This window comes from Phodopus roborovskii, unplaced genomic scaffold (genome assembly GCF_943737965.1).
Source record: "Phodopus roborovskii unplaced genomic scaffold, PHOROB, whole genome shotgun sequence".
Lineage (NCBI taxonomy): Eukaryota > Metazoa > Chordata > Mammalia > Rodentia > Cricetidae > Phodopus > Phodopus roborovskii.
Window position 1 is genome coordinate 5,879,136 of NW_026126514.1, and position 16,890 is coordinate 5,896,025.

The following is a 16,890-nucleotide window of genomic DNA, read 5'->3' on the forward strand; positions in this document are numbered from 1 at the left end:
ATAAGATACTTTCCACTTAATGAAAGAAATAGTTTAAAAATTACATAGTAAGTTAGTGTCACTATAGAAGTGTTACACATATCCTGGGCCCCTGTTTAAAAGGGACTACTCTGTCTGCAGAAACATTACTAGAGTTGGGAGCAAAATACATGTTAATGGGATACATAAGCAGACACAAGAATTTCAAAAAATTCTTTGACAGTAATATCCATGCCTTTAATACAGAAGAAGAAATAAATGCTCCAATTAGAGACTGCCAGGCAAATATGAATATTTTCAACTCTTGGAGAAGTCCTAACACAACAATTACTATCAAAACACAAAGCCTGCAAGCACATAAAAGACCGTCTTTTCACATTTCTGAGTATATTTACCAGCTAACCCATTTGTCTATTAAGTTCAAGGCAGCGATTCAGAAAGTATGAAGATTAAATGCAATCAGATATAGAGGCTCCTAGTGGAATTGCTAATGGTACAAATAATACTGGTACAAATGCTCCAGCAGTGAGCAGAAGGGTCAGTCCCCAGAACCCAGAGGCCGCAGCTCCCTCTGCTGCTTGCCTGTGGCTCTCCCCTTTCTTGCCATTTAGGAAGGAAGTGTGAGCTTTTGGAACTTTAATCTTCCACTGCCACTGCCATCAAGAGAGACGTGTGTAGGCTCACTTTTCTCCCTAACAGATATTCTTTGCCACTTTTCTTTTACTAGTCTCTGAAAATGAATGATCCTCACTAAACACAATGTTCACTAATAAAAATACACCAACTAACCAATCAAAATACAAACTCCTGGGGTGTGGTGATGCACAACTTTAATCCTAGTACACAGGAGGCAGAGGCAAACAGATCTCTGTGAGTGCAAGGCCAGCCTGGTCTATAGAGTGCATTTTAGGTCAGCCAGGGCTATGCAGCAAGACCCTTTCTCAGAAAACCCCCAAAACAAATACAACCCTTCCTGTGTGTATGTTGTTGTTTTTTTTTTTTTTTTTGTGTGTGTGCTATTCTTAGCTGTCAACTTGACTAGCGGATAACACACCTTTAATCTGGGCCACACCTACCTACCTATAAGGACATGGAAGAAGGAAGACTGCCTTGCTCTTCACCTGCCTGCCCTCCCTCACCTTGTCAGCACATCTATTCCTTCACTGGCATGGAGCCTACTTCTGTGAGACTCCTGCATATACAGAAGGCCAGCTGAGGCATCCAGCCTGCGCAACTGAGCAGCTATTAGATTCTTGAACTTTCCATTCATAGACAGCCATTGTTGTATTAGTTGGGCTGCAGCCTGTAAGTCATTGCAATACATTCCCTTATATATGTATGTGTGTGTGTGTGTGTGTGTGTGTGTGTGTGTGTGTGTATATATATATATATATAAATGTATATGTGCATGTATGTATGCATGCATGTATCTATATTATATACATATATACACACACAGTCTATAACTTCTGTGACTCTAGAGAACCCTGGTTAATACATGTGTCAAAGACAATTTCTTCTGGTTCTAGGCTTCCTTATTTTACCTACCCAGCACACTCTTCAAAGAGGTAGTCAAGTTATAAAGTTTTTTTTTAAAGACTAATTTTATTTTCTATGTATGAATATTTGTATGGCATGCACGTACATGTACCATATGTGTGCCTTGTGTCAGTGGAGTTCAGAAGTCGGCACTGGATCCCTAACACTGGTGTTACAGATGGTTATGAGCTTCTACATGGGTGCTGCAAAGTGAACTTAGCTCCTCTGCAAGAGCAACAAGTGCTCAACCTTTGAGCCATCTATCAAACCCATGCAGCCTAGTTTAATATAAACTCAAAATTATGCATTACAAGTTTTTTTTACTTTTCAAAAAATAAGCTAATCATAAACTTCAAAAACATAGATAATAGACTGGAGAGATGGCTCAGTAGTTAAGAATAGTGCTACTCTTGCAGAGGATCTAAGTTTACTGCCCAGCACTCATGTTGGAAGGCTCAAAACTACGTGTAACTTCAGCTCCAAGGGGACCTGATGTGTATTCATATATGCACACACACACACACACACACACACACACACACACACACACACTTACTTTCTATCTCAATCAAAATGAATATTTAAAAATGGGCAATACAGACTTTGCTGACCCCTATGCAAGCCTTATCCTCTTGGAGGAGTGGAGGGGTTGGGGTGGGAAAACAGTGGAGGGAGCAGGAGGAGGGGAGTGAGTGGGGACTGGGATTGATATGTAAAATGATAAAAGATTGTTTTAACATAAAAAAGATTTAGAGAATCCATAAGAATACATGTGAACTTTAGAGTACACTTGGAAGTGAGTAAAAACTTTCTGTTGAAAAAAAATTAGTTAGGTCTCCATCCACAGAGCAGGTGGTGGTGGCACATGCCTTTAATCCCAGTACTGGGGTGGCAAAGGCAGGTAGATCTCTGTGAGCTTGAGGCCAGCCTGATCTACAGAGTTCCTGGACAGGCTCCAAAGATATACAGAGAAACCCTGTCCTGGAAAGGAAAACAAACAAACAAACAAACAACAAAAACAAAACAAAAACAACAAAACCCAAAAACTCCTTCCAGGGATCCAGGGATGGTACCCCCCCTCCTTTTTTAATACAATGATAAGTTATTACTCATTCACATAGAGCTAGGTCAGTGAAATCAGGAGGAAAGTAAGAGGCAAGCACATCTCTGTTTGAGGTCAGCCAGGTCTACAGAGACAGTGCCAGGACAGGCTCCAAAACTACACAGAGAAACCCTGTCTTGAAAAACCAAAAAACCAAAACAAACAAACCAAAACCAAAACACCCCCCCAAACCCAAAACCACCACCACCAACAACAGTAAGATTAGCACCCTAGGTGCTAGTGTAGTGGGGGAAGATTGCAGAGAAGGGAATGGGGTCAAGGAGGCATGCAGGTATGTTTGACAAAGCTATCATAAGAACTATGAGGCTGGGAGGGCAAGATAAAAGAACCATTTGCAGGTGGTCAACCAAATGTAGACCTGTTTCAGTAGGTAGGCAGAACTGTTTGTAAGCCTTTAGCATGCCCAGATTTGTGTTTTAGATAGTAGTAACATCATCATCTCCCAGACAGTGTTCTGAGCTGCTGCTGGAGATCTGGAGATGACAGGACAGTTTTATTTAGTCCTTACACTAATCTTGAGTTTGGTACTATAATTATCTCCTTACAGATTAAATTAAGGTTAGTCCATATTTATTGATGTTATCTTCTAAGAAAATGCTTTACAAAAGACAGTAAATACATAAAATTGTGTGATTTTTCAAGAAACTCATTTTCTTCTAACGTGAAATGGCAGCAGTATTGATGAGGTCCCCCTAAGGAGCTTTACAATGTCCATCATAATGAAAGGGAACTGCATTAGTGGAGCCAATCAATTACCATTCATTTAGTTTTGGCTCTCATACTTCTGCAACAGGTCCCTTACATTTGAGCAGTTGAACTGCATGGCTAACAAACAGTGACTAATTGAAGAATTATCATTGAATTTGGTAATTTGTCCAATATAGTTAAACAAAGCCAAGTCTGGCATTAAAGAAAAAGTCAATCTACACATATTGAGAAAAATCAAATAATACTAGTTGTGGTAGCAAAACATATTAAGCCTAGGTGTAAAGCATTCTTTAAAGATGCCTTTTAACTGTGTAGTACCCCTTACACTGTGTATCTCAGAATATCAAATATATTATATATAGATAATATATATCTACATATATAAAGCCCCAGACTATAGTATTGGCTGGGTCTGGTGGCACATGCCTTTAATCCTAGCACTCAGGAGACAGAGACAGATGAATTTCTATGATTTTGTGGCCAGCCTGGTCTACTCAGCAAGTTCCAGGACAATCAGGGCTACATAAAGAGACCCTGTTTCAAAACCAAACCAAACCAAACCAAACCAAACCAAACCAAACCAAGCTAAGCCAAACCAAACCAAACCAAACCACAACCCAATAACAAAAAAGAATTAGCGCATGTATGTCACATTCCATCTACTCAAATCCTTTCCTTTGAGACCCAGATTGCCTATATATTCTTTCCTGATTTTATTTCACACCAATTTCTTCCTCCATGGAACTCTGATACCAACTGTAACCTTCCTTGAATTATAATCTTACTATCCACATTCTTCCTGATCAAATTATTACCTTTTTCAAATTATTACTTTTATAAGGATATCATCTGAATGTTTGCAACATTTCAAAATCTTTGTTAAAGTGTAAAAGATGTGTGTATATACATACATAAGGACATAGTTATATGTGTATACATATATGAATACATACATACATATACACACATATGTATATTTTATTTTCTTTTTAGATAGACTCTTGCTATTATTGTCCAGGTAGCTTCAAATTCCAAGTTCACCCATTTCAGCTACTGCCTTGCTAAAACTTACAGGTATGTGGCCCCAGCCCTGGCACCATAGACCACTTGGCCATCTTGATATCCAAATAAATATAACTGAAAGAAAAAAACACTACAGGTGTATTTTGACTTCTTAAAAATAAGTATATAATTTATCATGTGTCAACATTTAAGATGCAAAGCAAATCATAACATGTCAGTGGATACTGGATGGTCAAGGACACAGTGTTTTTTTGAACACTAGTCTAGCTGTTATTGTTTTGTCTAGGTGTGATTACTACTTAAATTGGTGGACCTGAGTAAAGCTCTTTAAACACAGGTAGGCCTCACCCAGTCAACGCTTTTGAGAAAAACTTGAAGCCACTTGAGAAAGGAAGGAATTCTACTACTAGAAGCCTTAAGATTGATAGCAACATCAACTCTTCCTAGGTCTACAGAATTGCCACTCATTTGCTAATCCCCACAGCCAGGAAAGCCAATTCCTTAAAGTACATCTTCCTCATTATTTATGTAATATTTACATTGTATTAGTTATCATAAGCAATCTAAAGACGATTAACATATGAAGGGAATTTTTGTGGGTAATATGAAAATGTACTAGTTAATACAAAAGAGTGGAGCTCTGGGTTGATTAATGTTATCATACACTATAAATTCTGAAAATTCCATGTATAAAAATCTCACTCTAAAACAGAAAGCACAAGGACAGCATTATACTAAACACATGTATGGTTAGTCACAGTGAAACTTTCTTCAGGATCAAAACAATTTCTTTAAAATTTTTACTTATAAGGAATAGAGTCATGAAATAAAAGCTTTAGAATTATTTCCATTGTGAAACTACCAAACAAACTGGAACTCAGATTTCTAGGTAGCTAATCCAGTTGTGGCCTAAGATGAAAGTTGAAGCACTCCTCTGGCTCAGTGGTCACCCAGAGTCTGCCTGCCTTCCTCCCGAGTGTGGCAATTCAATTCTAATTGCATGATCAAACAACAAATTGAGCTTAAGAGACAAAAGTACCTAGCTGAAAAAATCAGAGGTTGCATGAAAATGTTTTTCAAGTACAAGTAATGTAAGAAACAACAAGTGAAGTGAGGGAGAGGTTTCAAAGCTTGAAAGACAGTCATCAATACTGACAGATTACTGTAATTCTGGTTGCTAGCATGATCGATTTGGCCAGCATATGACAATCAATACTGTCCTCATTTTCTGAACATTAGACTCATAGTTACAGAAGATGTTCCTAGGATAAAACTTAAACTCCATTTAATGATCATAAATAGCACAATTTATGCTGTGGAATCTTGGTAGGTAGTATTATTGGGCATAAGATAACTGACCCAGCAGTATAATTATACATATACAATTGAGTTTATTACATTTTCTATCTTCTTATTTCTTTGATGGGAATTAAAGTATTAACTATGGTGGTTTTCAAAACTGACATCTATTTAAATTCATACTATAATTCATGTTAAGTGTATTGATTGATTTTAGAATACACAATTTTCTCCTCCCTGGAAATCCAATGTCAAAAACATACATTTTGAAACTGAACACATTTATAAAACCAGAATGTTACCTAAAATTAATAGATATTCTTATACTTAAATACCTGGAAATACAAGTATCCAGTTGTAATTTATTATATAAACCTTCATGTTAAAATCAAGTAAAATTCCTTCCTACCTCCATCCATTCATTTGTGTTTCTGAGGTGGGATCACTCTTGATATGGTTTGTCTTGAATTCTTGATCTGAAGTCATCCTCCCAGTCTCTCTGCTCTTACAGCTTGGCTGTAGGAGCACCTACTATGTCTGGCTCCTTCTCAACAATTAGAATACAGCCCTTGAACATTTTGTGAAACACAATATAACATTCTCCAGATTAATAAAGGGCAGGAATATCTTTTATTACATATTTCTCTCGGTATGTAAAGATTTTATTTTTCAGGAACCATCATGGATAACAAAAATGTGTGGACACCAAGTCCCCATTGTATAATGGTAAAGTATCTGCATATAACCAAATTTCTGAAATATAATGATAAATATATAGCTGCTATACTAGTAGTTGCTATACTTTGTTGTTAAAAGGATAATGATAAGAAAAAGAAGTCTTATTTTTTTCCTAAATATTTTTCACATAAAGTTGGATGGATTTTTCAAATGAGGAGCTCATGGATATGGAAGTTCAATTACTATTAAACTGCAAGAAAAAATTTAGTGTACTATGTAATGTTTTTACTCTCAATATTCTTTTTTTAAAAAATATTTTTAATTGTGTGTGTGTGTGTGTGCGCACACATGTGCACATAAGTACAGGTTCCTGAAGAGGCTAGAAGCATCAGTTCCTCCTGGAGCTCAAATTACAGATGGCCGTGAGATGTATGGTGTGGGGGCCGGGAACCAAACCAGGTCCTTTGCAAAAGCAGTACAAGATCTTAACTGCTGATTCATCTCTCCAGCACCTTATTCTAAGTTGTCTACAAGCAATTTTGTTGATAGAACTACTCAGATATGCTACTTTAAAAAAGTGTGCATGCCTACTATTTTAAAAGAAATTATTTCTTTTCACCCTAGAATATTCTCGGACATGGCAACCATTATCTCAATATGATAAAATATTTAAAATGTCAAGTAGTAGAACTGAGAATCAGCCCAATATAAAAATTCAATTAAGCAACTCCTTAATCTTTGGGTGGAGACATTTTATATTGATTGTAATATCTATGAATAACATAATTAATTGCATAAAATCTCATTTAGCACTCATAATAATGTTGATATAATATTAGAATCTTTTTACAGATAAAGAAAGTGAGATTCAAGGATTCTATACCTTGGACTGGATTATGACTCAGTGGTAGAGTGATTGCCTAGCTTGCTCAAGGCCTGATTTTTAACTCTAGACCCTGGTTCTACAGCCTGACCAAGACGAGGTAATTACTGTCACTAGTATCTCATAGGTAAGTACACCAAGGCTCAGGGAGGTGGTTTAGCTCCAGAAGAGTAGCACCTGACCAGATAGCCTGGCTCCAGAAGCCATGATCCTAAGCACTCCACATCTTACACTTTCATGTCTCTCAGTACACTGTCCCCAGTTTAGAAGGTTCTTAATCTCTTCCATCTGATTATCATTTAAGACTGGTTCAATTTTCATTTTTCTCTTAAGTGTTTCTGGACAGAAACTCAGATCTGGTAGCAGGTCCCTTATTAGTATACATCCTGCATACACCTTTTTAAAAAACATAAGTAATGAAAACAGTATGTTTTTCCATGTAGAATGAATTCTTTTCAATGATTGTTTTGATTATTTCTGCACCTCCAGAACAGCACAGAGCATGTCATATAATACCATTTTAGTTAACCAAGTCAAAGATTAATATTTAAAGTATATAAAAAAACGTACCATTCAAATACCACAATTACTCAATCACCAGGGAGGAACTCTGCCATTTATCAATAAACAGAAACACTAAGGTTTAATACATAAAAAATATTTAGCTTTTTGTAAAGCAGATGTACACTAGTACACTAACAACACAGTCAAAAAGGATACAAGTTTTGATACAATGGAATCAGGGATTTCAGAGCACGGCTAGCATTTATTGCTGTGGATCGGACCATAATGGGCAGAACTTTTCCGTTCACAATAGCACCATCAAAAAGTGGACCAAAGAAGGGAACCTGATAGAGAGATCAGAACACAATTTTAAACTCAAACTGTAAAAAGATTATAATATAAACAATCAAGATCCTTTGCACATAAATGCGTTTTTGCTTCCTCTTTGTTCTTTCAAGTAAAAATATTCAAATTCAATTCTTTACATGATGAATCACTCCTACTAGGACAACACACAAAAATGCCCAAGGTTAACAGGGTGTCTACTCAAAAGAACTATGTGCTTTGTGTACCTACATCATTTATATCCCCTGCCAGTTTCAGCTACACATGTGCCTGTGCACACACACAAAGCAACTCCTCTATCAAGCAAACAAAGGAAAAGAGACACATTCTTATAGATAGGCAGTTAGATGGGCATTTCTGTGAGATGCCAGTTTTATTATTCTTATGGTGTGACATGAAATGTCTTCCCCAAACTCATGCTGAATGCTTAGTTCCCAGGGCCATGTTTAGAAGGGTAGCTCTGGGTTAGAGAGTGACTAACAAGAGCTTTGACCAAAAGGTACAGAAGGAGTCAAAAGACCATAAACTAAAACCATGAGACAAAATTATATAATCTTTCCTTTTAAGATGTTTTCCCCAAGATTTTGTCAGTGGCAAGAAACAAGTACAGAACCTAAAACACATTTGGCTTGTTTAGTTAAAAAACAAAGTCTATACAGTCACTTTTATTAGTTCACAAGTCAGAGCTGTGAATATATAGATCAGTGGTAGAGTGCTAACCTAGCTGGGTACAAGGCTTAATACTGAAAACAAACAAATAAACAAACAAACAAAAGCCTATTTAAATATGATTGACAAAAATGGTAGCTCAAGGCAAGACAATTCCCTGAGGATGACATGGTATTTTAGGTTTTGTGGCCATACAATATCTCAATTTTGTAAAACTTATAATTTCTGTTAAAAAACGCTTTAAAAATATTAAAAAACAAAACAAAACCAAAAACATTCTCAGTTTGTAGGTTGCACAAAATTAGGTGGTGCCCTGCCATAAGTTGACTTCTAGTTTATATAAACCTTGAAAAATTCAGGAAATGAATTTGTAATGAAATGAATTTTTAAATGAAAACTTGACCCAATTCAAGGAATTCTGAAGATTCTGAATCAACTGTTAAAACAAGTTTCTATTAAAAGCATTCATCTTAAAAAAATAAAAATAATGCTGAACTTTAATTATCTTTGAAAGAAAGACTTCTGAAATAGTTGTTGAAGCCCTGTGGTACATCTAGGATATCCAACTGGAGGAGATAATGTCTCTTTAACATTTAAAAACATCTGTATGTATTTTATTTATTATTTTAAAATTATTCTTGGCTTTCTAAGATAGAGGCCCATTATGTAGCACAGGCTGGCAACTGATTAGCTTGCCTCTACTCTACGGGGACTACAATTGTGCCTCACTAACACCAGGCTGTTCTTACTGTGTCTTTTGGAAACTGTCATTGTTTTCTGTTTTAATAAAAGGTGAGCTAAGCACAAGGAATTTCTACTTAGGCACTACCTAGCTGTCTCCCTAAACAAGTTGATCCTTCTAACTATGCTTAAGATAACCTACACGGCATCATAGTCTTTTGTATTTCCCCCTATTTTCACAATTGAAAATCTATTACTAAGACAGAAGCTGAGGAGTTCTCACCTCTGGTTTTTTCATGATCTGGATACTGAACATGTGGTTTTTCATTGGATATATTACAATGAGGACATCACCAAATTCCGTAGGAATAATTCCTCTTCTGTAGTCTCTAGTGTGTTCTGACCAAACAATGTGTACTTCATCATTTCCTAGGTGTCTCAACTGGAAAATGAAGGAAACAGATTACAGTGCTTTATAAAAGCCATGTGAGCAAGTTATACAGCTAGCAACAACAGAGCATACAGAAGAAAGTTAGTTGATCATTTTCATGACACAAAAAATACAAACGCTCAAAGTCATCAAGGGACACAGAAGACCACCAGGCACTTTTAACTCCCACAGTCAATGAAAGAGAAAGACCTTAGAGAAGAGAGCCACAGCCCACTCTCAGACTAGTAGCGGTACCAATGCAATTCCACTCTCAAAACTCTCAAAGATTATTTTAAAAAGTGACTGATTTGAGATTCTCTCCTCTTATTCTATGCACTCTCTGAAATGCTAATAAGTAGCAAGGTGGTCTGAAGAAGAGAAGCAAAGAAATAGGTCAACACACATTTTATAATAATTTATTGAGCAGAAGAAAGTTGGTTATATTTGGTCTAACAAATTAATTTTCTGCAACCCCCCCCCCATGGAACTTAGAAACGCCTCCAAATAGATGTCTTGATATTTATTAGGCCCTAAAAAATGTTACTTAGATGTTTATGCTGCTTACAAAGGTGCTCCTAGAAATCTTGAGAGGGTTTTATTATAACAAACTGTAAAAAAGGAAAGCACTTAAAAAGTTGTGTTTCTAGTAAGTTGTTAAAAATGAACATAGTGTATATTACTGAGTTTTCCTTATGGAGATTGTAGTATACACCTCAATTTTATTATAAAATTTTATCATCTAGTACATTTGGAACACATGAGTCTATGTTTGGTAGATACTTTACACTGGTTTTTCCATTATTTTCAGGTATCTAGACACACTGGTTGGGAAAGTTTAGAAGATGAAAGAAGAATAAAGCTGGTCTGAGCTAATGTACAGTGATTTCCATTTTTAATATATGTAATTTTTAGATTAAAAGCCATAAGGCAGGCAAAAGAACTTAAGGTCTGACTAAAACAAAAAGGAGAGTTAAATTCACTTTCTGAAAGGAACTTGGCAGTCCTTCCCTAGTTCAGGAATTAACTCCTTATACCTGTGTATACATACAGGAAAGACATAAATGCAGACTTAGACTATGCCAGAGAGAGAGAGAGAGAGAGAGAGAGAGAGAGAGAGAGAGAGAGAGAGAGAGAGAGAGAGATTGAGATTACACAAAGTAAAAAAAGCTATGGCTATATAATTTCATTTTTTAATCAAAATACTTTAAAAATATCCTTCCTATACAGCCACCCCCATGTGTCAGCTTCCCTAATAGGTTTATGTTAACTGAATACAAAAGAAATGTGAAATAAATGTAACCAGGAGGGATGATCCAATCTAATTCTGATACATTAATGTCATATGCTGTACATGTTACAATAGCAGCCAGATCTAATACTAAGCTCCAGGCTATCCTGAGATTTCTAAATGGCAGATTGTTCTAAGTGATATCAAGTATAATTGAAGTAATAAATGATAGTAAAAGCTGAGCACACTGTCAGGAAGAATTTAAGTATTTACTTTTTAAAATTAAATGAGTTAGGTTAGGAAAGACAAGACAACTGAAATAATGCAGGTCTCAATTTACAGAAAATTCCTTTTATTTATCTGCTACATTAACCCTGGAACTCTTGCCAAAATTATCTATAATTTCTAGTGCCACTTATCTAAAGAAACAAGCGAACAAGGCAACTGTACTATTATCTTTTAACCAAAGTTGTTTTCAAATATCTTTCACATAGCATTTAAAGGTCTGCTCCAGAAGTTTAAAAGAACACACTTTTTTTTTTTGTCAAAATGTTGTCTTTTTTTTTTTTTTTTTTTTTTTTGGTGTAGAAACATATTTATCAACAAATCTATTCTACATGTGTTTGATATTTAAAGGAATAACTTTCATGAAAAAATTATTTATTATTTAGATTCCAATGCTAAAAATACAGTTGTTTGAGGGTGCCATAATGACATTTTAAAATTTAAAACCTGCAGTATACTTGATAGACAGAAATTAAGGTGTTGTTAATCATCACTGTACATTTGGGGAGGTTCTGAAAGAGCATTTTCACTGAAGATGTCTTTCTAGTTATCAAAAGGTGACAGAAGTCATAATGCCAGTAATAAAAAGCAAATTAGCAAACACATTATGTGTGTCTATATTTGGTACAAATACTTTATTTACTATTTTATATTAACTTATTCCTTACGTCTTAAGGACTTAAAAGATTACTTTCCTGTACTTTAAAATTTCTCAAAGGAGTGCCTATTTATATGATTCTCTCTCTTTATCATTTTTTGAGACAGTGTTTCTCTTTATAGCCCTGGCTGACCTTGAACTGAAAATGAAGATGAGGCGAGGCTTGAACACAGAGAGACTGCCTCTGCCTCCTGTTTGTATTAGAGACATGTGGTACCATACCCAGACTATCCACAATGTTTTTGAACCTATGTGCAAATCAATTTTTGAAAGCGCACCAGACTGCTGTGTATAGGGGACAGGTCTGTACCATGACTTGTAACCAAAGTATTCTTCTAAATTCACTTCAACTGTTTCTGACATCACTCTGGAATTTAATTGTACTGTAGGCTACAGATGGCCAATATTAATTCATGAAGAAAATACAATGAAAGTCAACATTTGTAAACTCAAGTCTTTCATCCATTACAGAATGTTAATATTGGAAGATAATCCAAAGGAGTAATTGCACAGCCGATAACTCAACTGTGCTATCCCAAGAAGTAGATACCTAACCTCTGCTCTAATACTTTTAAGGTTGGAGTGTAGTTGTTCACAATTAGCCCATTCTATCTTTCAGGAGTGAAAATCATCACAGTGTTCTTTACATGAAGCAAACCCTGCCTTTCTGATACTAGTTCTTCCAAATGGGCCTTACCAAATGAACCCAACATGTATTCTATCTTTTATCTTTATCTTTCCAGGTATTGGAAGATCATTTAATATCTCTACTTTTTTTTCAGGGTGTCATTTTTCTGGATCATTTTCTTAGTTTACTAATGTTTCTATTAGACTGCAATGTCTGGAATAGAATATCATTATATGCCCTGATACAGCAAACTCACTAACGGAACTATTTCTTACTCTGTCACTAAATTATTTTCTGAAACTTTATGGCATTATTGAACAGCTAGCCAACTCAAACTCTTTTCCTTGCAAAATTTTTAACTAGGCCCTCCATATGTGGGAGATAGTTGTGATAGTCTAAACTATCAGAGGGGCCCCTGGCAGTAGGACCACAATACAAACCTGCTACATGAGCTAGCTTGTTGGAGCCCATTCCCTATGGTGGGATGTCATGCTCAGTCTTAATGCATGGGAGAGGGGTCTGGTTCTCTGAGACTTTGTTGACTCCTTGTAAGAGCTCTTACCCATGAGTAAGAGTGGACTGGGGGTGGGCTAGAGGGGAAGGTGAGGGAGTGGGAGGAGGGGTGGTAGGGAGAACTTCGGTTGGAATGTAAAATGAAATTAAAAAAATAAATTATGTAAAAAATCTTGACAGGCATAGTGGTACATGCCTCTAATCCCAGCACTTTGGCAGGCAGAGGCAGGTGGACTTCTGAGTTCAAGGCCAGCCAGCCTGGTCCACAAAGCAAGTTTCAGGACAGCAAGGGTTACACAGGGCTACCCTGTCTCAAAAAAACTAAAAAGTATTTATAATTTCTAGAGTTTAAAAGACATTTATTTAGTGTGTATATATGTGTGTGTGCACACATGCATGCACACACATATGTGTGGAAGTCAGAGGGCAGCTTTTAGGAGCTGGCTCTCTCCTTTCACCACGTATATTTCTAGGGGATGAAACTTGGGTTGCTAGGCTTGACAGCAAGTTCCTCTATCCACTGACACCTTCAAAGTTCTTTTAAGCATGTAAAATCAATTGCCATCTAAAGAGAGGATTTCATATTTATGCTTACTAAGTTTGACTCTGCCAAGTCTAGGTTTTCTGTAAGTTTGCTAGGTCTACTGTTAGCCAGATTCTGCTACTCAATGTGCTGGCTCATTCATTTCTAGATCAGGGTTATCAATAAGTTAATATTCTTATGTCTTCATTCAAGTTCTGAACAAAAAATGTCAAATGGTTTACACAAGAGACTCACTGCAGATTTTCATTCTGTTTAAAAAGATGCCTTTTATTTATTAAGGGTATTTACTACATATTATTTATTAAGACTATACTATTCTATATTTCTGTGATAGTTCACTTCATTTTTCAAAACAATTATAAGACAAGTACAATCAGTATTGTTACTATTTTCCCATATAAACAACTGAAGCTTAAAGGATGAAGTCTGGCTAAGATTCGAAAATAAACAAACAAAAAAAAAAAACAAACAAAAAAGCTGTGACAGAAACAATATTCAAATCCAGGCAATCTGGTTCCAGAACCCAAACTTGAACCACTTTGCAATATTTTCCTCTTGTTAAAGCATTTGTGTTCTGAATATGATTGTGCAACTAGTCATCACCATACACATCAAACTATAAGACCACATTGCTTCAACTTAGAGCAAAGAACTTCACACAGTCTATGGTTGGCCATGATCTAGTAATCCTATTAAAACAAATTCAGTTTGATGTGATTAGTTGTGCTGAACTCACATTGGCTCCTAGTGATCACCACCTCATTATCTAAGTGCTCTCAAGCCATCTGTTTAATAATCCTATTTTGTTGGAGTTCATGAATGTTGGTATTTTCAGAGGGATGGCCTGTTTTATACTCCTTTGTAAAATGAGATGTTTGCCACTGTTATAGATGAATACAATCTCCTAAAGCTTGCATGCTAGCCTCCACTGTAATGGTTTTAGGAATTTAAGTCCAACCAGGGAGGGACTTGGAGAAGTGATTACATAATTTTTAAAAAGGTTACTGTCTTTAAAAAAAAAGCTCCAGAGAACTTTTTTGCCACCTTCAACACATGTGGCTATTGTGAGCAGCTCATTCGTCTGTGAACAGGTTAGTGGCTCCTCAACAGACACCAATATGCCAGTCTCCTGATCTTGCCAGCCCCTACTACTGTCAGACTCTGGCATGTTTTACAGTAGTATAAAAGAATTAAAACAAACATCCACTTTATGTCAGTACAACACATTCATTTTATCAACAAGGGACCTGGAGTTAATGCTTTACTCCCTTAGTGCTATAAAATAGGGTTGGGGACTAGATATCATGTAAAGGATCTATTTCTGTCTCATAATTTAGCTTGCCCTTTGAGTTTCTCTCTGCCTCCCAAGTACTGGATCAAGGGTGTGCGCTACTACTGCCTGACCAACTCCCCTATTTCTGTTAAAAGTGGGTACGAGTCTTTTCTGATCCTACTGCTTTTATCACTACATGTCTACCAACCTCTTCATTTGAAAACAGTGCTCTTTCCTTCCCATTTCCTCTAAAGTTGCTCTGGGGTAGATAGTATATCCACATAGCTGAACTAGTTCATGAATTCTTTTTTTTTTTTTTTTAGGGCATGATAGTTTATTAAAAAAACAGAAACAACCACCACCAACAAAGACAAAAAAAAAAAAAAAAAAAAAAAAAAAAAAAAGAAGAAGAAGAGGAGGAGGAGAAGAAGGTATCACACTGATATGGTGACCAGTATACACACAATGGCTTTTCTCTTGGGTATTAACATTGCAGTATTTGAAGATACTGAAATGTTTCAATAGGACTAAGAACGTTAGAGAAGGAGGATCTTGGATGAAAATGGACACTAGTAACTCTGGTGCTTTATTTTAAAGTCCCATGAATCAGTGGTATTATGCTATGTAGTTAGGAAGGACAAAAGTTCCCTTAGAATGAGGCAGCGTGTAGTTCATGAATTCTTAAAAGGTCACAAAAGGACCTTGCGAACACATCCCCCATGGAGGGATAACTGCCTTAATCTAGAGACAGGAGAGAAGCCCTAGTCCCTACTTCAAATGACCTGACAGATCTACATGACCCCACCTGGCTGGCATTGCCCTACATATGGAATTGGGGTGGGGGGATGGGAGGGGAAGGTGGTCAGAGTGCATGTGAGGGGGCAGAGAGGGTAAGAGAGAGGGGGGGAGGGAGAGAGAGGGAACTGGGATCGACATGTAAAATAATAAATTAAATAAAAAAATTAAATTAAAAAAAGGTCTTATCTCTTTTATTCCTCCTTACTTCTTTTCAACCTACCTTCTATCTTTCATTACTAAATATGATCTGAAAGCTGTCTTGATGCACTGTGCTAGCTTTTGCAAATGCTTTAAGGAGGGTTAACAGATTGATTTCTGACCTCAAAGCTTTGGGTTTCATGGAAAAGACAAAACAAAATAAAAAAAATAAGCTACAGACAATGTTCCAAACACTTTTCTCTGAATGTAAATAGCAAAGGACACCAGTCTATAATGGCATTTGCACTAAAAGTGGAAGTATTCATACGTGTTAATATTTAAAATAAAAGTTAAAGTACTGGTGGAAGCAGAAACAGCAGCTGTGAAGAAATTCAAACTGGATTCTTACTGCTCCAACTCTCACCCATAGAGATAGGGTTTCACTATATAGCCTAGGCTGGCCTCAAAGTGAACTTTCTGACATTCTTCGTGCCTCAGCAGTCCGAGTATCATATATAATTATATTGTCCACATAATATTTTCATATTATCATTTGTTATGTGGATCATTCATTGTAATCAATTAAGAAAAGTTTCTTTTAACTGGGTATGGTGACCTACACCTTGAATCCCCAGCATTTGAGGCAGAGGCAGGCAGATCTCTGAGTTCAATGTTCAATTCCATCTTGATCTACAAAGAGAGTTCCAGGACCATCAGGGCTACACAGAGAAACCCTGTCTCCAAAATACAAAAAAGTTTCTTTTTTGGAAGATTAATTTTTTATTAAGTTTATGTGTATGTGTGTGAGTTCATGTATGGGTATGTGCACAATTGCCAATGCATGCAGAAGTCAGAGGCATTGGAGCTTGGACAGTAGTGAGCCACATGATGTGGGTGCTCAGAACGGGACTCTGGCCCTTTGGAAGAGCAGCGAGTGCTCTTACCCATTGAGCCATCTCTCCAG

General features: G+C 36.5%; 1 protein-coding gene across 6 annotated transcripts in view; it reads right to left on the reverse strand.

The window, feature by feature from the left end:
- Positions 1-16,890, reverse strand: part of Ralgapa1 (Ral GTPase activating protein catalytic subunit alpha 1) — a 199,380-nt gene that overhangs the window by 26,590 nt on the left and 155,900 nt on the right. For all 6 annotated transcript variants that reach the window (XM_051195870.1, XM_051195866.1, XM_051195869.1 and 3 more), the window contains 2 exons: positions 9,715-9,873; positions 7,953-8,080 (listed from right to left, as the gene is read on the reverse strand). In XM_051195870.1, the coding sequence (XP_051051827.1) occupies positions 7,953-8,080; positions 9,715-9,873 (287 nt within the window). The remainder of the gene's footprint in view (positions 1-7,952; positions 8,081-9,714; positions 9,874-16,890) is intronic.